Source organism: Caloenas nicobarica, chromosome 17, assembly GCF_036013445.1.
Source record: "Caloenas nicobarica isolate bCalNic1 chromosome 17, bCalNic1.hap1, whole genome shotgun sequence".
Classification (NCBI taxonomy): Eukaryota; Metazoa; Chordata; class Aves; order Columbiformes; family Columbidae; genus Caloenas; species Caloenas nicobarica.
Genome location: NC_088261.1, coordinates 7,633,886 through 7,656,272, shown reverse-complemented (window position 1 = coordinate 7,656,272; position 22,387 = coordinate 7,633,886). Strand labels below are relative to the sequence as shown.

General features: G+C 42.0%; 1 protein-coding gene across 2 annotated transcripts in view; it reads left to right on the top strand.

The window, feature by feature from the left end:
* Nucleotides 1-1,001: 1,001 nt before the first annotated feature.
* Nucleotides 1,002-22,387, top strand: part of ANKFY1 (ankyrin repeat and FYVE domain containing 1) — a 28,374-nt gene continuing 6,988 nt past the window's right edge. The window contains exons 1-15 of one of the 2 annotated variants that reach the window (XM_065647448.1): nt 1,002-1,069; nt 5,706-5,898; nt 7,390-7,508; nt 9,868-10,003; nt 11,507-11,630; nt 13,182-13,331; nt 14,227-14,392; nt 16,540-16,744; nt 17,449-17,517; nt 18,240-18,439; nt 18,879-18,976; nt 19,386-19,608; nt 20,487-20,585; nt 21,006-21,159; nt 22,071-22,239. In XM_065647448.1, coding sequence (XP_065503520.1) covers nt 1,060-1,069; nt 5,706-5,898; nt 7,390-7,508; nt 9,868-10,003; nt 11,507-11,630; nt 13,182-13,331; nt 14,227-14,392; nt 16,540-16,744; nt 17,449-17,517; nt 18,240-18,439; nt 18,879-18,976; nt 19,386-19,608; nt 20,487-20,585; nt 21,006-21,159; nt 22,071-22,239 — 2,115 coding nt within the window. In that variant the 5' untranslated portion in view covers nt 1,002-1,059. Of the gene's footprint in view, nt 1,070-5,705; nt 5,899-7,389; nt 7,509-7,748; nt 7,840-9,867; nt 10,004-11,506; nt 11,631-13,181; nt 13,332-14,226; nt 14,393-16,539; nt 16,745-17,448; nt 17,518-18,239; nt 18,440-18,878; nt 18,977-19,385; nt 19,609-20,486; nt 20,586-21,005; nt 21,160-22,070; nt 22,240-22,387 lie in introns of those variants that run through there. The other variant, XM_065647449.1, reaches the window with a different exon arrangement.

Here is a 22,387-nt window from a genome sequence, read left to right as displayed (position 1 = left end):
CTCTGTTGTTACTCAGAAATCCAACTAAGACTAGATCTGATTAGGCAGGAATAACTGTTTCCTCGCAGTTCTCAGGATGATCAGTAGGACCCATAGAGCCGTGGTGTAAGTCAGCTGTGTAGCAAAGTTGTACACGTTTGTCACCGAGCTGTGAAAAATGAGATCGTGTTTCGTGATGTGTCCAGGAACGAGTCTGGCTCTCCTGGTCTAGGCCCAGTTCTGCTTTTGCTGGTTTACCCAACAGGTACGGAGAACTAAGACAGGAGGCAGAGCAGCTTTTCAAAGTTCACTTAATGGCGAAGTCAGGAGAAAAATATGTCTGTACAACAATACTGCGCATAATGTGTTCAAACATTCGAAATTTGCTCTTTAAAGCGAACAAAAAGCTGTTGGATCAGAGTAGAATATTTTGCTATTTCTGCTGTATCAAGGCAGGAAAGGTTGTGAGCAATCAACACAGTGGAGGATCAGCTATGTTGTACACGCAGCTTGAAAAAACGATGTCCATGTTACTTGTTCGTTGCCTGTCTGGAGTCAGCCACAATCTTTACCCACCGGGCACAGCTCTAGTTGCCAGGACCGTTGCCTCTGAAACAAAAGCCGTAGCTGAGATAACGATGATTACGAGGGAAATGGCCCAGCGTCCCCCAGCGCTCCCACCATTGACCACCGCCCCGTTCGACGGCCCACACGAGGCACCAGCGAGCACCTCCCGGGCCGGGCGCCTTATCCAAGCGGGGACAGGCGCCTCAGGGCGGCTCACACCGGCCGCCTCCTGCCCGAACGCCTCAGGCGCGGAGCCCGGGCGGGAGGGTCCCGCCGCCTCCCGAGGGGCCGGGGAGCGGGCGGGGCGGCCTGGCTCGCGGAGGCCGTTCCCTCGCTGAGGCGGGAGGAGCCGCCGCTATAAAGCGCTGCGGGGCGAGCCCGGCCCGGGGTTCCCGCTGGGCGCAAGCGGCGGCCGGAGCCCGGGCGGGTGCTGCGCTGCTCTCGCGAGAGCGCCAGGCTCGGGCAGTAGCGGGCGGGTGCGGCTCTCGCGAGAGCTGCGGCCCCGGCCCCAACATGGCGGAAGGTAAGGGGGGGAGCCCGGGCGGGGCCGCCGGCAGCACGGGGAGCGGCGGGGCCGGGTTCGCTGCCGCGCTCACGGGGAGCCGGGGGCACCCCCAGTGTGGGCTCCGCCGTGTGGGAGTGGGGCGGCCCTGCCCGCGGCGGGCGGGGCGGGTCGGCCCTGAGGAGAACGTGAAATGGCGAGGGGGGCTCTGCCCTGCCCGGGCCCGCGGGCTGACACTCCCTGGGGGCGGGACGGGCGGCTTTTCCCCTCAGGGGGGGATTTTGGGGGGGAGTTTTAGCTCCCGATTGCTGGGGAGCCCGCCGGGACGCCCCATCCCCTCAGCCCGGCGGTGGGGCGGGCGCTGCGGGGCCGGTGGCGGCGGGATGAGGCGGAGGGGCCGGTGGCGGCGGGATGAGGCGGAGCGTTCGCGCTGCAGCCGGTGGGTCACCTGCTGCTGGGAGCCCTGCTGTCAGCCTGGGGCTCTGATGAGCTCTGTAGAACTCCTAGACCGCTTTTTTTTTTGTTTTGCTTGGAGGCTATCAATTACACCATTGCAAAATGGATTGAACCGAGGTAATGGGATTTGGCAAAAAAAACCACTCGGATCCTTTACAGTCCCACTCCTTTCTGCACGACAGAAGCTTCCTCTTTTCTTCCCTGGAGGAAACTGAGTTGGCAAACTGAGCTAAAATGCCCCAAGTTACAAAGGAAATGAAGGCTCCAGCTTCCAGTCTTAAAAGCACAGCCTTCAGTGCTTGAAGTGCAACTCTGGGGCAGTGGTAGAATTTTAAAACCACTTGTAGAAGATTAACTAGGATGCTGATCTTGTGGCATGCATCAACTGGGAAGATACTGCGATCAAGCTGGTTTAACAAATCCTTAGAGCAGGTCCTAACTTTGTGTGTGCTCAAACACCACAGTTTTGTATTTAGCTGTCTATTAGGCTTGCTTTTAAGCCTTGATTACACGGTTCTGGTGGGCATTAGATGTCAAAGATGTCTTCAGATGGTGAAGCTTTCCCCACTGAGACCCTCAAGGATCTGAGGCTCAGATTCCAGGTCCTCCTCTGCAGAATGAACCCGAAGTTGATGTATGTTCTGTTTCAGACATCTGTACTTTGCAAAGATTCTTTCCTAATTCAAGTAATTCTCTGATCTTGTGGCTAAAGAAAGTGCATGATCAATGAGTGATCCTGCATGACCAGGAGTAATAGCTGGAGTTGTAGCTCTCCCCACTCAATTCCTTATGATGTCTAGGTGGAGATTGTGGAGATTTTGTCCCTTCAAACAATGTACCTTTCTGCAACAACACTCTTCTAGTTAAGAACTGATGGTATTGGAGAGTCAGCTGAAAAGTGAAAGCTTATTAAGGAAGGGAACTTGTCCAACTGGTCATCAGCTCAGAAGCTGAGTACTTTTTCTTATGGAAGTGTTGCTTCTGTGTGCGGAAGTCCTGAATTAGATATATTGCAATTACTAGCTATGAATTGATTGAACAGTTCATAAAGACAAGAGCTTTTGTAATTTCTATAAGAGTTCTGTACCACCAGATACTAGGTTATGTGCAGGCGTGGCTAAAAACTGTTGCGTTAGTGTTTGAGTTAGAGCAGCAGCAAGTGTGCTGTAGTGCTCTGGGGCGGTTGTCACGGTAAAGATCATAAATGTGCAAAAATGAGGAGAAGCATGAAAGTGGTAACTTGCCCAGCCTTAGGAAGATGAGGTCAGTGTGGGGCAGTGGATGAAGGACTTGTCTTGAAGCAGGTAAGGAAATAATAATACGTTTTTCTGGAATATTTCACTCTGGTCCACTTCACAAGTAGGTAAAAGCTTATCCTTATTGCTTCTGTAACTGCTCTTGATGGGTAGGATGGACAGTGGTTCCACCAGACCCTCCCTCCAGTGTTTGGTGCATGCTCTATGTCACCTCATTGCTTGTTACCTCCCTACTTACCTCGTTAGATTCTGCTATATAGTTGCTGTCAAGTACTTTTGTGCATTCTCTTATAATAAAATGACAGTGGCCTTTTTCTGAAGTCCTCTTTAAAGTGTTTTATATGGAATATAAACTTCTGCCAGTTCATGAGATGCTAGTCTAGCTGCCAGAGATCTGTTAATGAATGCTGCTTTTCTCGTCTGGCCATCTGGTCACTCGGTACCTGCCCTAGAAGCTCAGAAAGGAGTCACTTTGTGTAGCCGTCTCTGCTGAACCCAGGCATCCTGTTCACTGGCGCATGTGAATTCATATTCAGAATGATAGAATTGGGTGTTTAAGCAAGAGACTTGGCCCCACTGGAAAATACCACTGTCTTTTCAGCGTTTTCATGCATGTATCTTAGATGTGTGTGTGAGTGCAATAATTGTACATTATAGGGAGTCTTCAGATGAATGGTCATAGATAACATGGACTGAAAATATGCATGTGTCAAAATTATTGTCAGCTTAGAGATAAAATGCTCATTTTACACTGTTTTTTTTTTTTTTTAGTTGATAGCACCCCCCTACTCCCATTCAAATTTGAGGACTGTAAATAGTAGCACCACAACTCCAGGTTTACATGTTTGAACAGAGGTGATACTTCTGCCTGAGTGGGTTTTGCTTTCAAAGCAACAGCACAGTGTGAACTCTTGAAATGAACAGTGTACAGGGAAAACTTGAGGCTGTGCTCCTTTGCAGTCAGTGTTGATTAACTGGACATTGAGGATTCTTGAGTGTGCACCTGAAATGTGCTGTAAGATCAAATATTGTCTGCAAGTGTGCAGTAGTAGCTACTACACAACTGGTGTGTAGAATAAGGGGAAGTGTTATTTTACAACTCTTGCAATTCTTACAGTAAGCAAATACTCTTCAATACCTCTCACTGGAGTTATGTGAAGCATATGCTGTCAATCTGGAAACAAGCTTTCTCAAAGCTTCATGTCTCTGAGGTACTTTCACTGCCAGGAGTGGTTGTCCTGGATTGCCCTGAAGCAGCAGCAACAAGCTTGATTGTTGGTTATGCATAAAGCTTAAGCTGCTGATGTGGGAGGGTTTAAGGTAGTTCTGCTTTGTGTCCTGTTGACTTCAGAGTAATTTAGAACCAGCAAGCTGACTTTAGTAAAACGACGGTATTTGAGGTTTTACCTTTTGGTACTGGTTCTTTATTCCCACCTTCACACTCTCGTTGCTTGGCTGGAGGATGTAGCATTTCTTGAAGATGATATATGCTATGAGGTTCAGCAGGCAACTTCTTATTCCCAGTATTTGAATTTGTGAAGCACCTAAAAAATGTCACTGTATGAGTGATGGTCATGTTCATACGCTAATTTTTGGCGTGGTTCTCAGTGTCTCTCTGTGGTCACTCTTAGCTCCTGTCAGACTTTTGCTGTCCCTGCAGTAAGAGCAGGATTTGCTTTGTGCCATCCTTGCATCTTCCTTATGAATCAGTGGGGAAGGAGCTATTGCTCAAGATGTCCTTCTAGTTCTGGGAACACTGAAACGGCATTTGTCTTCAAATAGAATACAGCAGAATTTCAAACGCTCTTTGAGGGTTGATGTGGTATCGGTAGCAAAATTCTGAAATTGCAGTATATTTCAATAGAATACGGAAACTAACCCAAATGATGATATCTGTAACCTTTAAAGAATGAAGCTAAACAAACAGCTGTTGAAGGAAGTGCACTGCCAAAGTAGTATTAACTGAAGGGTAAAATAGGGTAAATTACCTTCTGTTTATCCGTTATGGTAGTTGTTAAGCTAAAAGGCTTGTGAGGGAGCCCTTGGGCTGCAGCAGTCCATGGAGGAAAGGCTGAAAGACGCGTTCTGTCTGCAGCTGAGCTCCAGGAGGATGCTGAGCCCTGGGAACCTGTGTTGGAGCAAGGCCAAGGTCAGCTCTGCTGTTGAACTTTCCTACAGAAGCAAGAAGAAAACACTGGTCAATAGAGCTCAGTTTCTCATTGTTTGTAGTAGTGACTTACATTTAGTAAATATTTGAGAAAAAAATCTTGAACAACAAATTCCTGGCTTGTAGGGAGGGATCTTGTAGGAACTTTCCCACTTAAAATAATAGGTTAGCTTCCAGATTTCTCCTCTCATTTTAGGACTGGTTTTAGATTCGTACCTTCTTTGGAAAATCAACTTAAGGATGAAGCAGGATGGAATAATCAAGCACGATGATAGCTACGTACTGTTTATGCAGCTAAGCCATAAATAAGTATTCAGAAACTGGATTATTTTTAAACACCTCTACGGATGTTTCCTTTCAGCAGTAAAGTAGAGTTTTTGTGTACAGGTGGCCTGGGTTGAGTTCAGTGAAGTACCTTAGCACAGCATCTTGTGGAGTGACCACTGAAGTGCAGTGGGATGGAAATATTATACTTGGTCAGGGATCCGATTCCTGGGTGTTGTTGCTGTGTTACTCTTGAGTTAAAGTGACTTTGTTTATAAGGGGCTTCTATCAGTGTGTTCTGATGAGGTTTTCTTATGTGTTTATGGCTAGGAATGATATAAAAGGTTTAATATTGGGGGTGAGATGCTCAAGTAGCGTGGGAGAGACTCTTACTGGAGTCTCCCATGATAAACTAGATGTGTAACGTGCTTGTAGGATTAAGTTGCCCTGACAAAATACAAAAAAAAAAGTGTGTGATGCCTGAATCTTGTGATAACACTGTTTGCTTCTGCAGAGGAGGTGGCCAAGCTGGAAAAGCACCTGATGCTTCTCCGCCAGGAGTATGTAAAGCTGCAGAAGAAACTTGCTGATACAGAAAGGAGATGCAATCTGCTGGCTGCCCAGGCGAACCAAGACAGTGCCAGTGACACCTTCATCACTCGACTTCTTGCCATTGTAGCTGAACTCTATCAGCAGGAGCAGTACAGGTGAGAAATCCCCACTTTGAAGAAAAGGGCGTTACAGGAACCTTTAGCTTCATTGGCTGCAGTAGGTACTAGTCTTAGACATGAAAAATGATGTCCCTACTACCTGGTATGAGGAGGGTCCTCAGCTGTAGTTGCAGTTGGAAGAGCATCCTTAAGGTAGCATACTGAATCCAATTCTTGACTCAAGCTCTAGGTAGATATTAATCTCTAAGACTGACATTTAAGACAAATTTAAACAAAACTGACCATTTTCACTGTCAACAGCAAAGCTCGCTTTAAAATTACTTCTGTTCAAACTGATTTCTACTAGTTGAATTAATTGCACAGTGTATCTCTAAGAACTGGGAAGTGCTCCTTTCTTGAAAGAATGTCTTTGAAAGCAGTTCTGTATTCCTGTTGTGTGTAAAGAGGTATGATTAAATTGGGTTGTCTGGTTGTGTGACGTAACAGGTCTTGGACAGTGACATGTGTGACTTAGTAGTATAAATTATGTCTCTGAGTCTCAACATGTGGCAATGGTTTATTTTCCATAGGCACATTAAAGATCACCTTCATTACTAATCTGAGATTAAAATGACTCTTAACAATTTCTTTGCTGTTACTGAAAGCAATGCCAATACAGTATAGGAGTTCAGTCATGTAAGGGGAAAATATGTACTTTTGATTAAAATTTCCTTCCCCTAAAATCTCTCAAACCTCCCTGAGAAAAAGCTGTGTGCCTGGCAAGAACTTACAGTGTGCTGGAGAAATGATTTGTTAGGTGGCATGTGACAGAATAGCCAGATCACTTCGTTTTTGTTCAGCTTTTCAGTTTTAAAGGTCTACTCATAAAAGGGGAAAGGAAGCAAGTCCTTATGCAAGTTGTGTTAAGTAACATCTCTATTTTGTACTATAACCTATAGCATTTCTTTGATTTAGAAAATGGTCTGGAAAATATACCCACACAGAGCATTTACAAACTACTTTAAAATAAGCAGGGCAGGTACTTTCTAACTACAAAGGATAACCTGTTAAAGGGATCAGAATGAAATCCAAGTGGTTTTGACAGCTGGTCTCCTGGGAACTGGGGATTCTTGGAGCCCGCCTTGTGGACTACTGTCAAACATCGTTTGTTCTCTTGCTGGTCTTGCCTGAAACCATTGGTGCTCAGTTGAGAGTATGGACACTGTAACATATTTAACCTCAAGATTGTTGCATTTTCCTATATTCTACAATAGTTCCCTTGCAGTTTATTTCAAAATGATTTTAAAAAAAAGGCAAACAAACACTTTAAATATTAACGAATTGCTGCATTTCACCCTAGAAAAGTAAAAAATTGTGTCATTTGGCAACTTTTTTTACTTCACGAATTAAATGTTTTGATGTCTCAAACCACTTGAACCTAAACGTGGATACCAGGCCGTAGATAGTATGGAGATGGTGAAGCTGTATGTATCTAAGCGCAGTGGAAGTCTGCGTTGTACATCTATGTGTTGTTTTTTCTCCTATCAGTGATCTGAAGATAAAGGTTGGGGACAAGTGCATCAGTGCTCACAAATTTGTCTTGGCGGCACGCAGTGATACTTGGAGTCTTGCCAGCCTTGCATCAACAGAGGAGCTGGATCTGTCAGGTCAGTCATTGCTTAGTAATATAAGATGTTTCAATTGTCCTCAGGATGACCAATAAAAGGGCCTGTTGGGAAAAGATTCCTTATGTACATTTTAAGACTACTACTGTCCATAAAAGTGATGCTTAATCCATGGATTATGGAGCTCTGTCTCTGCAACATGGTTAGTACGCTTGTGAACTTGGTGCTGGTGGTAGTTAAAACAATAACCTACCTTCTTTCTCTTTAATGAACAGGGGTTGAGAATGGTGGCCTGTTTGTCTTTTCTAGACATAATGAAAAATCTATATGGAGGAGCTTGACTTCTTCCTTTCTAAGGACAGGGCTTTTTGAGGTAGTGTGCACAATTTCTCTGAAGTGTGTCGTGGAATACCTTGCTGCTTGTTAACATAGTGCGTGGGGGAAATGAATACAAATATTCATGTGTTACTAAAGTTATTTGCATTGACACTTTGATACCTTTGCAAAAGAGGTGAGAAAGAAGTTTTCGAAAAGAGAATCATCTGCAAGACAGCATTTTGTTCTGCTGTAGCTGTTCCTTGCACGTGCTTACACTGGGCACTATTTCTGCAGGCTGAACCTCTTGACAGGCTTTTCTTCTGTACTTAACAGTATAGAAGAGTCTTACACAGTTAATTTGTGAGCAATAAAAGCAGGCATGAAGTTAAGCAGGTTTGCTGGCTGGCATGTTGAAAATTAAGTATTGGCTTCGCTTTCCATGCTTAATCTTATGAATATTAAGTGCAGACAATCTGGAAAGAAGCAAGTCACAGCAAGCTAGTTTTATGAGACAGCATAGGCTTTCTTGTAAAAGGATTTATGGTTCTTTCTGCAGCCACAGGAAGACAGATGCCAAGGAGTTTTTAAATTCAGTGCTGTGCTAACAGAAGATTATTACCAAAAAGCTCTTAAGTTAATTGTAGTTTTGTTGGAAGTGGCAGTCCATAGCATTCCTAGCTCCACATTTAAGCTAGTCTGAGAATTTTGAATGTAACTGCAGGCTTGCATATTTAACAATGCAAATACTTCCTATTATAGAATGATGCTTAAAATAAGTGCTACTAAATTATACTTTCCACTGTGTAGAGTTGAATTTATTGGAAAATTTGATAAATGGCACAGGATTAGGTTATGAAATAGTTGTATCAAGCAACAAGCTGTTCCCTAAAAACTTGTAGTTTTCTTAAGAGGTTCTCATAAGAACTTGTAAGTTAAGATTGACTGAATCCGAACTTTAAAATAGAAGCAGCATTTGAAGTTGAGTGTTTTCAGAGTTCATGTGATCTGCAGAAAAGTAGAAAAAGATGAACACACATTGTCTTGTTGGGAGGGACAAAACAAACTCTGATCAACACCAAGGCAGAGCTCAAGTAGGTTTTCTGATTACTTCAAATTCAGCAAAAGATACCTGGCTTACTGAAACCTCCTGTTTCTTAGGAGGCAGTCTACACACTGTGCCAAGTACTGCCTGGTACTCTGCAAGTAATCTGGGGCAACCCTCCATGTAAAGGGGATGTTTTAGGATGGGTATTTCAGTGTCTTAAACACGTATGCTTTTGGTTTAAAAACAAACAAAAGAGCTGGAGGGACTAATGCTATTTTTCTAAATGAATTTGTTGTGATTGGTCTGATCTTATGCTGTGGAGTAATTCTCATCTGCATGCTTGTAAGTAAGATTCTCAATGTGCTGCTGATGGGGTGACAGGTCCCTGGCCCTTGGGCTTGTGTGTCTCATCTCCTGTGGTGCAGGTTTCTATTGTTCTTGCTGTGTAAAAAAACATCAGGCTTGGGATCAATGTTGTAAACACCCAAAATCTAACCAGCTGCTTAAACATCCTCTTTTGTACCTTTCCTAGAAATGGTTTCCAACAGTTTTAAGTACTTTGTAGTAATTACCAAGGTGCAAGCACCTTCATTGCAATGCAACACTTCATAACATATGGCTATAATATGAAAGAAGGGGGATTCTGAAATGAAAAGGGGATTTGGGCTTGTCGAATGTAGATGTCAATTTAGCCATATGTGAGGGACCAAAGCCTCCAAAGGGGCACCCTGGCCCCTAAATCTGCCATATTTGTGTAGCGGGTAGCAGATGTTACAGGGCTCCCTGCGTTCTGCAGAGTGCTCCAGTGAAAGAAAGTTTTCCTGTTTTGGTGCCAGCATTGTTACTGGTTTCAACTTCTGACCAGTTTTGCCTCTGTCTTGACATTTTGATTGAACTAAAGCAGTGTGGTTTCAGTGGGGCTATTTTTTTTTTTTTTTTCATAGTAACTGTGATTTTAACAGCCAGAGGAATAGCAACTGCTTGAATAGGTGATTGTTCTTGGAGTATTTTATTAATCCCTGTTGCTCCCTGTACCAGATGCTGACCCAGAGGTAACCATGGCAATGCTGCGCTGGATCTACACAGATGAGCTTGAGCTAAGAGAAGATGATATCTTCTTGATAGAGCTCATGAAACTAGCTAATAAATTCCAGCTCCAGCTGCTTAGGGAAAGGTGAGTCTTGGTAAATACAGTGAATCTTCGTGAACTTTTCAACCTTGTTTGAATAGAAATAAGATGATAGCTGCTGGCAATTGGATAACATTTTTTATCAGGTTTGAATTTTTCAGTAATACAGCATGACATTCAGGTGATCACAGGAAATGCAGCCTTGCACTGCAGTTAAACTGTGGCTTTTATGTTTACTTTCCAGTTCCTTTCCCAGTCAAACTAATAACCCTAATTTGGTGTTAAGAGGAAGTAGAGATTGGTATATTAGTAACAAATTCTGAAGAGTTGTGAGAAAGGAATGGTTAGAGAATGCTAGGAATAGTTAATGGTGAGTAGCTTGCAGTATTAAAATGCCACAGGTGAAAACTCTTTAAGTAGCTGTTGGTGGCAACTTTTCTTCATAAAGAAGGTTAATTTAACAGTACAATGCTTTGCCATTTTGAGGAGATTAACACCATTGGAGTTGTGGCTACATTGTTATCTTGAATGTACAGAGTGTTCTAAATAACTACTTGGAGTTAGTGAGAAGCCTGAATGTGCAAATTGAAACCTTTTTAAGTTTTGGACAACTTCAAAGCCTTGAATTTGGTCACAGATAAAGTACTCTCTGATATAATAATCTTTTCCCCAAGGCGTGTCTGGGACTGCAGCAGTACACAGCACTCTTAATCTACCAATCAACTGTGACTCAACATGAAGCAAACTAAACTACTGTCAGTTCTTCTGACCAAATAAATTGACATCTGTAAAGCCAGTGCTAAAACCGCCTTCAGGCTTTGTACCAAGCAGAACTGTCTTCATGTTATCCTACCTAAACGCTCCTTAGTTGCTGTTTGTTTGTGGTAGTGTGGTGACAAGTCCACATACAGTATGCTACTAATAAATATTAGATGTCTTGATAAGTCTCTGCACCTGGACACAAGTATTTCCGTTTTTCTTTTTGGTCTTAGTATCTGCTTGGAGATCACTGGCATGTTTAAATTTATCTTCATTTTGAGCTATTTGAATTTTATTCTCAAACTCAAGCTAATAGCTTCACACCTATAAAGATCTGGTGGATCTGCTGTTAAAGTTCATCCCTTCTCTTTATAAAGCAAATAGCTGTATTTGGTATGGCTCTTTCTAGCTTTGGCACAAGAGCTGCTTGTGATCACTGTAGTACTTGTAGAGATAGACATCTTTCTACTTCATAACAGTGAACGAGCTGCTGTTTGTTCCCGTGGGAGAACTAGGATATCTGTCCTCACTGGCAGGCTCCTGCAGCATGTGGTTGTTTCATGGGACCGTAGCTTAGATTCTGCTTTAATAAGAATCTGCGCTTATGGAAACTGTCTTACAGGGTTTCTCATTAAAGTATGTTTATGTGTCTTAGCCTTACAGTAAAGCAAGGCCAAGCCTTTTACTACTGGCATCTAGGAAAAGAAGTGTGTAGGACCCTGTTACAACATGGGAGAGTGATTAAAGCTGTTTCCTGATTACTGAATGCTGGCTTTTCTATTTTGACAGATGTGAAAAAGGAGTTATGTCACTAGTTAATGTCAGGAACTGCATTCGTTTCTATCAGACTGCTGAGGAGCTGAATGCTAGCACTCTTCTGAATTATTGTGCTGAGATAATTGCTAGTCACTGGGTAAGTACCATCAGAAGGAAGCAAGAAGAAAAATGTTTGCAGAGAATAGGAACTTAATCAGTAGCATTTGGCTTGACTTGCTGTACAGTCTGACCTCAGGAGTATCTCTTGGTTTGCTGACATTCAAACGTTCCAGTTGGGATGGGGATTACATAGGTTCCTGATGATGTTCAGTGATTAAGGTGACCTATTATACTGACCCCGTATGTTCAAAAAGAGCAATAGTGTTGATAAAAAAGCTGTCGCATGTGCCTTCCCTGCCACTGATGTGAGTGAAGTGGCTTCTGCTGAGGCAGGAGTGACTTTTCCCTTCCCGTCCTTCTCAGTTATCTTCAGTATGTGCTTTTGACGCTGTTACTTGGTATTCTCTACAACACTACCTCATAATTATATGTTTGAAACAAAGCATGTTAAACGACTCTTTCTCTAAGATATTTTATTGTCTTTAGAGATTATGTCTGCTGGGTGTCTTGATGTGAATATGTCTTGTCTGGGGGAAGTAGCTTATAGCCTGCAGAGCTGTTCTGTTCATTGGAAATTCTTCACTATAAAAAGCATCTTATTTTCCTAAATGTGAGCCAAACCAAAGGGACTGTATTCTCACAAGCAAGAGGATTGTTTATCAAATCTGTACTCTGAACTGTTTATAAGTTCATCCATAGTTGGTCTCCGTCTATACAGGTCACAAATCCCAGGCCTGCTTTTACTTCTAAAAATAATCCAAGGAACCCAGGGAAGAGTTTATCTTCTGTAATGAAGGGAGTGACAACAGTCTTGCAACCAACTTGGAAGTTTCACTTGCTCTGATCTTTTATTTTGAGTTTGATTAACTGTGTAATGAATTAGCCTTTAAAATAAAGCTTGTCAACAGCAGACTAGTGAGTGAGGATTTAGGTTATTCTAAATCTAAAATGCATCATCCAGATGTGGGTATTTCTTTGTTTGGCTAATGCCAAAGCAGAATGGAGTGCTTTGATCTGTGAATATATAGGAGAGATTTTTGTATCTGGACCTGCGGGTCACTCACTTTAACTTTTTCCTGCTTCTGGGTCCTAAATTGGGACACTGTATTTTACCTGGAAATTAGGTTGTTATGGTTTAGTCAAATAAGTACTAACTCACACATAAGGTCTTTATACTTCTAATTTCTGTACTTTTATTCAGTTTTTTTAAGTTCTGTGGCATTGTTGATCTTCAATAGCTGTAGGCCCTTTTGTTAGAAAAATCTAATCTGTGATTTAAATCCAGATAGAGAATTAGTTTTGAAATTAGATGTTAGTCTACTGTAATTTCCGGTAAAATGCTAGTTTTCTGTGTCTGTAGACAAAAGGGAAGAAAAAATTCACTACCTGGTCTTGAAACTAAAATGTAAAACTTCCTGAGTGTTTCTTTCTAGTCTTACAAGGCTATCTTGGATTTGTTCCTGTTTGTTCTGATGTTATCAAAATGGAGCTTTCAACTGAACTTGTGAACTTCATAATTGCATTGTGCAATGCCTTTTTTATAAACAAAATAGGGAGTATTGCTTACCTTTATCTTTCTTGTTTCTAGGATGACTTGCGGAAAGAAGACTTCAGTAGCATGAGTGCTCAGTTGTTGTATAAAATGTTCAAATCAAAAACAGAATATCCTTTGCATAAAGCTATTAAAGTCGAGAGAGAAGATGTAGTCTTTTTGTATCTTATTGAAATGGATTCACAGGTATAGTGAGACTAACTTGATCTGTCTTCTAGAATTTTGTGTTTCAAATAACTGGTTTCTAACTGCCAGTCTGAACCTTGTTATTGATTTTTTTTTTTTTTTTTTTTTCCACCAGTTCTTATTTGCATATTAATCATTACCATAGCTACTTCTGGGTATGTAATGGAGGTCTAGCAATAAAGGCTTCATAAAGACATAATTCAGAAATGATTCATAATACTTTGAAAACATCTTGCATGCAACAGATTGTATCTAATAAAATCCAATACCTGATATTGCTATGCACATTTAAAGTTGCATGGTATAATAGTCAACGTTGCTGTTTTGTGGCAGTTCATCAAACATTGTCTTTGAACAAATGCTTTTCCTCTTCTATTGAATGTTTGAAGTAACAGGTATTTGTTCTGTTCAGATGAATACTCCAAACAACTAGCAAATAACTTGCTCCCCAGCAAGGAGGAAGAATTATTCAAGTATTAGTTATCAAGAATTATTCAATTATTCCTTTAAGATGCCTCAAATCCTAATTGGAAGCTGAGACTATAGCAGCACTTGGCACCCTTGGGTGCTATTGCAGTTGGGATTTGAGGCATCTTAAAGGAATAGCTGAATAATTCTTCTTAGTACTATGTTGAATATGCCTATATGGGCAGCATCTCTGCGGAGTGGACTGGTCTGGCTTCCTGCAAGTTAAACTGCTTGCAAACAGAACTCCTATTTTCTCATTGAAGAAGATTTGCATGTGGTGATGCTCATATTCTGGTGGTTTTCCTGCGGTTGGAATGGGCTGTTCAAATATTATATTGGACTGGTGAGTGTATCTCTAATGTTGGTTGACTGATTTTTTTTTTTTTTTTTGTGTGTGTGTGTGTGTGTGTGTGTGTGTGTGTTGTAGCTTCCTGGGAAGCTCAATGAATTGGATCACAATGGAGATCTTGCTCTGGATCTAGCACTTGCCCAAAGATTGGAGGGTATTGCAACTACACTGGTCAACCACAAGGCTGATGTAGACAGGGCAGACAAGAGAGGCTGGAGTCTGTTACATAAAGCCATCCAAAGAGGTAAGAAAATCGGTATGAAGTTGTCTTGACTTGCAGTTGTTCCCAGTGTGGAATATATATTCCAAAGTCTATTCCAGTGTCACTTTGTGGTTGATGCTTCAGTTAGAGAACTGTAGTCAAGGATGAACTTTGTTCTGTTTCTTTTTTTAAACATAAAAACAAACTCTCTCTTATTTGGGATCTGAAAGCTAGCCTGCTGGCTGGTGAACTCAGTTTACACTGGATAACATCCAGAAGCAATCTACTAGAGTATTATCTGCTAAAGGAAAATGTGGGGAGATACTGAGAATATTCGGATTTGACACCACAGTCTTTCTGACGAGTGGCTGAATCAAGCGTGACAGCCTAGTGACAAATTAAGATAAGGCTTTTTTCTAGACCTGGGCTGAATGCAGCATATGCTGCTTTGTGATTACTGTTACCAGCAAGGGTCCTTCCTACTGGACAGCAGTTTTAGGGGAGGAAAAACTGACTGGAAGAAGATGAGGAGCAGGCAGAGTTGCTTGTATGCCAGTCTGAATATTTTCAAAGCTCTGGTGAATAGTAGCATAGTTATCAGAGTGGAGTCTGAGTACAATTACATTTTTACCTTGAGCAGTTCTCCACCTTAGAGTGGAAAATCCAACTTATGAGAACTGGAGCACAATGGGACCTGGTTGCTGTGGCCACCGTACTCTGAAGGTTTTGGAGCAGCAGCATCTTGGCCTATGGCCAAAGTCTGGTAAAAATCTGTAGCGAGTTCCTCATGCTGCTGGTTGCCTGCAGTGATATCTTTGGCAGCTCTGTCTGCTCCAGAAAGCCAAGCACAACAGGAACCCTACCTGTGGCTGGACCTCATGGGTATTGTAGTGCTACAAATTAAAAGCATAAGTTTATTTTTAGCAGCAAGCTCTTTTGGCCTCTTAAAAGTAGTGTAAGTTTTGTGAGCTCAAAATACAGCTCCTGACTTCTGCCTTTAATCTCCTGCATATCTAAACAGGGTACTGCTGGTGTCTGATCCTGTGAATGAAACTTCAGCAGCAGGAGTAGGAGACCTTCTAGGCATAGGTCAGTGTTGTGGTGGCTGCAGCCCTAGAAAGCACTAGAAACACTGCAGCAGGCTGCTCCTCACACTCGATACTAGCATTTGTCCTCTAGTTCTAATGTGCGCTTTCAGTGTAAGCCAGAGCTGTGAGAATGAATGCTTGCTTTTCAGTAACCAAAGCTTCAGTGAATTAATCACTGTTAACAATCACATGTTCTGGAAATGGAGCTGAAGCAAATTGTCTGAACTTGCCACATGATTCTTATTTCTTACGATCACTGGAGTGTGGGGGAATGTCAGATAGGGAAATCAGAAAATGGGATTTTTTTTTTTTGCTGGCAGAGATAATACAACAATCTATATTGCTTATACAGGCAAACAATTGTCTTTGTTCTCCAGTCTGGCATTCAGGACAAGCAACTTGTGAATATGTCTATTTAAAGTAGCCTTTGGAATAAGGGGAATTAGCATTATCCTGAAGGCATTCTCTGCATCTTGGTGTTTCGAGTCCAAGGTTTCATGTACTGAAGTGGTTCTAAGTTCTGAGTCCTGAAAAGCTCTCAAGAGGGAGTTCTTAGGAATGTCATGTGTGATAGGTGTTAACTGTTGAAGCCCTTACCATATATTATGTATAATGGGGCCTAAAGTCTCAAGAGCAAAGGCCGTTATTGGTTGTTTATGTAGCAAGACTGAACAGATGATGACTGACTTCAGCTACACACTTTTGACTGCCCTGGAATAGCACCTCTTGTTCAAAAGCTACTTGTGTATTTAGTCTCACAATTTGTCCAATGGTGCATTAAAGCAGCAATGGATTTATCTTGATACAGGAGTTAGCAAACTTAGTATCGTAACAAGTAAACCAGCATGTGAACTTGAGCCACGTGTAACCTCTGGACACAACACTTTTTCCAAGGGGCTGTTAGGAAATACTTTTAATCCTGACTTTGCAGTGAAGTGCTCTTTAAGTTATCTGTTTGCTAGGGCATTCTAAGAGCAAACATTTGTAACTAGAATGGTTTTATGGTATAGGGGGAGATCATGTGTATCCATTTTCTGGACTCGGACAAAGTATATAGGGTGCCAGTATTTCTATCAGTAACCTTATTTTGTTTCACAAAAGGAGATAAATTTGCTGCCAACTTTCTCATTAAAAATGGTGCCCGTGTGAATGCTGCTACACTGGGAGACCAGGAGACTCCGCTGCACCTTGTGGCATCATACAGCCCCAAGAAGCACTTGCCAGATGTCATGGCAGAGATGGCCCAGATCGCAGAGTCCCTCTTACAGGCAGGAGCCAATCCAAATATGCAAGACAACAAAGGAAGGTAAAAAGTCTGCTACCAGTTTAGTAGATGAGACTGTAGTGATGAGATGCAGCCCACTAAGAACCTGCTCAGGCCTGTCAGCAGAGCACAGGTGATCCTGGAAGCAGGAGAGGTGAATTCATGAATCCAGTTTGAGGCTGAATGCTGCCCTGTCATGACTAAGCCCAGCTGTAGAAAGCTGAGGTGAGTTGATTGTGTTGGAACACATAGCACACAAATAATTTGCCTTTATTGAATCACTGAATGGTAAAGCAAGTGAACTAAGATGACAGATAGTTTTCCTGAAAGGTACTTCTCTTTGAAACTGTCAGTGAAGCTGAAATTATCTAAAAGAGCCAGTGTCTGCAGCGTGTTTATCTGAAGTATAGGGCCTGTAAACTTCTGGGCTAGCAAACAAGTCCATAAAATGATGTAGAAGACTTGGAGTGTATCAGCTACTCAGTTCTGATAGGTCAAGCTATTCTGCTTTTTCCTAGAAGGTTAGCTCTTACATTAGTGCTAAGAGTTGCTTACCACTAAATAAATTGGAATCATGTCCACTAAAAGGTAGATTGCTCTTTCTTCCAAGATGTGCTTGTGCCCTCCTTCTGAAAGCAGAGACAAAAGTTCACCCCATAAATCTGTAGGGGCTTGTTGGTCACCATGGTCTAAATCTAAAACATCTCACTTATTACTAATGTAACTGTATCTTGCTCCTGTTGTAGGACCCCTTTACATGTGTCAATTGTGGTCAGGAATGAACCTGTATTCAGTCAGCTTCTCCAGTGCAAACAGTAAGTCTCACTTAAGTGTAACATACACTTGTACAGTGAAGGTATGAAAACTGATTTAATAACTCTTCTGTGCCTTTTTGCCTCATTAGGCTGGCAGTAGGCTCAGGATACAGAAATGTAAAGTCTTTGTGTAACTTAAGATGCCAGAACAATGCCAGAAGCCAAATGAATTTTTGTCCTACTGTAAAGAGGGAGTAAACTCCATCTCTGTTTTTCAAAGAGGGCCAGGTGAAATAATGTAGCAATAACTTAATTTGTAGTTGAGCTGAAAGGAGTAAAAAGACTCTTAATGTCCGAGTATGTTCTTGAGTTCAACTTGAGTGCTGCTTAAAGCTAACACAGGTGACTTAGGGTGATAAAGCAGAATACTTCATTTGACTCAGATTCTTTGTAGTTGAATTTGCAGTTTTTGTATGCAATTTACTCCAATACAAGATGACTTGCCTATTTGTTGTGTTTAAGAGGAGCCCAAATCTACCAGGGCCATGCTTCTCCTAGGAGCAATGAGCTTACATCTAGTAGTTGCTAAAGGTGTCTTGCTTCCTTTGGAGTATTCACAAGTTCTCTGAAGTAACTGGAGCTACAGTATGTTTCTTGGCAAGCAAAAGTTGTCAGCGAGGTATTAGATGAACTAGTACAGCTGTTCAGACACTTGAAACTTAAGCTGCATTGGGGACCACTTTTTAAGGTATAAACTGAGGAACGCTAACTTTTATTTTTAGACTAGACTTGGAGCTGAAGGATCATGAGGGAAGCACAGCTCTGTGGCTTGCAGTTCAGTATATCACTGTATCGTCTGATCAGTCTGTAAACCCTTTTGAGGATGCCCCTGTTGTAAATGGAACCTCATTTGATGAGAACAGTTTTGCAGCGAGGCTGATCCAACGAGGCAGCAATACAGATGCTCCAGACACAGTTACAGGTAAAACAGAGGTTTGTATTTCTGGGTGGGTGGAAGGCTTGTAAGTTAATTGCTTAATGCTAACTGCGCTCTGAGGAGCTGAATGAGGTTTTAACAGCATTTGTTGCATAATAAATGGTAGGTGATAGTAGCTTTACCCAGAGCTTGGAACACTGACAGGTCTCAAGCTGAGCATGGAACATTGACTTGCAGGAAGTGACAGAAAATCTGGCCTCCTTGCCAGGTCCTAACATCCTCTTTGCAGTTTCAAAATGTGTAATTGCTAAATGGTAGCGCACGTGACAACCCAGCGTTGCAAGGGAACTACTCCTGGGTAGGATTTTCCTCATTGGCTTCAAATTTTAATGCTATAAGGCAGTGAAGAAGGTGCTAGCATGCTTCTTAGTATCAAAGTGTGGTTGGAACAGCACTCTTAACAGTGTTCATTATTTTTCTTTAGGAAACTGCCTGCTTCAGAGGGCAGCTGGTGCAGGAAATGAGGCAGCTTCTCTCTTCCTAGCAACTCATGGAGCAAAAGTCAACCACCAAAACAAATGGGTAAAACCAGAAGCCTACAGACTGTAGTTTGAAAGTTTCCTTATTTCTCTTCAGAAATAAGATAGCAGAGATCTCTCATTACTAACCATAGCTTAAAGGTAGTTGGAATGCCTGCTGAGCCTTTTGCATGTTTTCAGATATTTACTAGTGATCAGACAATTGTTGCTTTCTCATGGCTCTGTTCTTGCAGCACCACCAGTTGTCAACGTGCTTTTATTACAACAGGCCCTGAAGGAAGTGTTAAAGTCCTTAATTTAGGCTATCTCATGTAGTTTGAAAGTCCTAAGGAGCTTCTACTATTAGGACTTGAGCTCTTCATAGCTGTTCTTTTGGGCACAGTAGGTGAAAAGCTGCTTCTCTTCTGGGTTTCATGTCTCAAGCTGTTAACCTAGTACCTTGTTTATTAAAGGGAGAAACACCACTGCATACAGCCTGTAGGCATGGCCTGGCAAACCTGACAGCAGAACTTCTGCAGCAAGGCGCCAACCCAAACATCCAGACGGCAGAAGTGGTGCCTGGTCAAAAGGATTCATCTTCTCCAACAGCAGAGAATGTCTATCTGCAAACTCCCCTTCACATGGCTATTGCTCACAATCACCCAGATGTGGTGTCGGTCATCCTGGAACAAAAAGGTAGTTTCTGTTTTTCTGGTTCAGACTCTATTGATGCTTAGTGGATTGGTGTGTGAGGATTCCATCTTAACTGTATTTTGACAAACTACTCATGAAGTATGTCTTCCTGTAAACATTGTTTAAGTAGAGCAATTGATAAGACTGGCTAAACGTAGTCTTAAACTCAAATAATCTTGTTAAGATTAGAAAATCAATTGGCCAATAAATCTTTCTATGTTCTCTGCTATAGATAATGGACTTGAACACTTAGCCCCAGGTTGTATTCTAGCTGTACAACTGAGATCCCTTCTCTTTCCCATTAGAGCATTTGGTTCAGGTAAATGCTGGAATCAAATATGGATAAAGGCATCATTCCGTGGGTAGACTTCTGCCTCCCTTTGCTCTTTCAGTAAGAGGATTTTGTACAGAGTAATGCTAGTATTGTAGTAGAGTTGAGACGTCAGTACTGAAATACTAGCAGATGGCAGTTTAATAAATGCTACTAGTTCAGCTTCTGTTTTCTAGCAGCAGGAAAGGAGTTTGATAGCTGAAGCCAAGCCTATTTTGTCTCCTCCTACAAGTGGGATTTAGAGGGAGTAGGTGAATTGGGGAAAATATCCTCTATCCCAGGAGCTGAGAAGGAGGGATGCTGCCAGCATCTTGCAGTACAGCCTCCAGTCTTCATTCTCTGAACTTTGTAAGTATTAAGATTAGGCAGTAGTGGCAATACTACCTGAATCCTAAGCAGTATCACATCTGGGAAATGTTAAGATACCTTTCAAAGTGACTGCTAGAGGAACAGCCTACTTCAAAATGTGACATTGCTACTTGTGCGGCTTTCAATGTGCAGCTGCAGGTCAAGTACAAGAATTTTCTAATTCCTTATGCTTTTCTTCTAGCTAATGCTCTTCATGCTACCAACAACTTGCAAATTATTCCTGACTTTAGTTTAAAAGACTCAAGAGACCAGACTGTGCTCGGATTGGCTCTTTGGACAGGTATGTGCCTTCAAAACAAGATGAGAATTCATGAAGATCTGGAAATGATCTTGAAATACTGATTCAGAAGGTGCTTTCTTGTGTGAAATGTGGAGGGGAATGGTTTGGGGAAAACTAGCTATTTTTGTCTGCAGCCAAGTGACTTTTCAACAGTATCAGGATATTGTCAGAAGAAGTAAGTGGTGTGGTCACTACTGAATCAATTTACATATGGTCCTACTGAGCTGGAAACAGCAGATGTATGGGGTACAACTACTCATGCTCTGGACTTAAGAGATGAGGCAGAACGCCTCTAGCATTGATGCAGTGCATCTCTTCCTGTAGTTACTGAAAACTGAAAGCTTGAAGCTTTATTTATTAATCTTCAGTGTGTCTTTTGTAGAACTGAAGGTAAAATACTAATGAGCTTTAACTCTTCAGGCATGCACACAATAGCAGCTCAGCTGCTCGGATCTGGGGCATCCATCAATGACACGATGTCAGATGGACAGACTCTCCTACACATGGCAATACAGAGACAAGACAGTAAGAGCGCGCTCTTTCTGCTGGAACATCAGGCAGATATAAATGTCAGGTAAGATCTTAACTGATGTAACGCTCAAGTGGATACATATTTAGGAGTGGGTAGTGCTGTCTGCATTTCTATAATGGCTTGAAGTTGTTTGCAAATCATGATTTGTGCATAGTTATGCATTTGGTGTTTGTGGTGGCTGAGGGATTACATGTGAACTTAGACTCACATGTAGCTCCCTTGGTCAGGATCTCCTCTGGAGGTTGTGGAGGGAGGTGCCACTTAATTCTATGTAGAACAGAATCCTCTGTAACAGACTCTCAAGTCCTAGAATCTGGTACTGAACTTCTATAGTCTCATCTATTTGCCAGCTTGTTGGAGCTCTATGTTTTCTGACGTATAGACTAATAAGATGTAGCTCTAGCAACAAGGTTCTCATAGAACTTGCCTGCTGAGTGTCTCCTAGACAAGTTGATATTAGACCGAACAAAACATTTCTGATTACATGACTGACAGCCTGTCTTTGAAATTTGGTGACCTATACTGTAGTGAATATCATAGGTACAAACTGCCTGATTCTGCTGTTCTAATTTGATTGTTTTTAACAATTGGGTTTTCTGACTTGAAGTGTTACCACAGTGCAGACAAAGCTGTTTGCTTCTGTGGCAATAGGCTTGCTCTGAAGGAGCTTTGTTCGAATAATAGCTGCACTTAAGAAAATGAGAGTGTCTCTGAACTAAGAACACTGATGTGCTTTTCAGACTTCAGAAATCAATCAGTTGCTACTACAAGGGGCAGGGGAACTACAGCTGTGATGAAAAAATAATGATGTGTTTGCTTGACTGTAGAGATATGGTCTTACCACAGCAAAAACACACGAGGAGATAATTCTTGGCTTTGCCAATAAACTACTGTAACATGAAGCATAACTTTATAAGGCAGTGGTAACACACTTCAAACTGTTCCTATTGCAGAACACAGGATGGAGAAACAGCCTTACAGCTAGCTATAAAAAACCAGCTGCCTCTCGTGGTTGATGCTATTTGTACCAGGGGAGCAGACATGTCTGTGCCAGATGAGAAGGGAAATCCTCCTTTGTGGCTTGCCTTAGAAAATAACCTGGAAGATATTGCATCAACTCTGGTAAGACTGTCAGTTGACTTAATTTAGTCTCACTTTTGTGCATCTTAGTAGCAGCAAAGGGCTTATTAAAAACTCAGTGCATGAAAAGAACAGAGTAGTCCTGTACCACTCTCTAATTTCTAGAGGTTTTTCCTCACCAGAAGTTCTT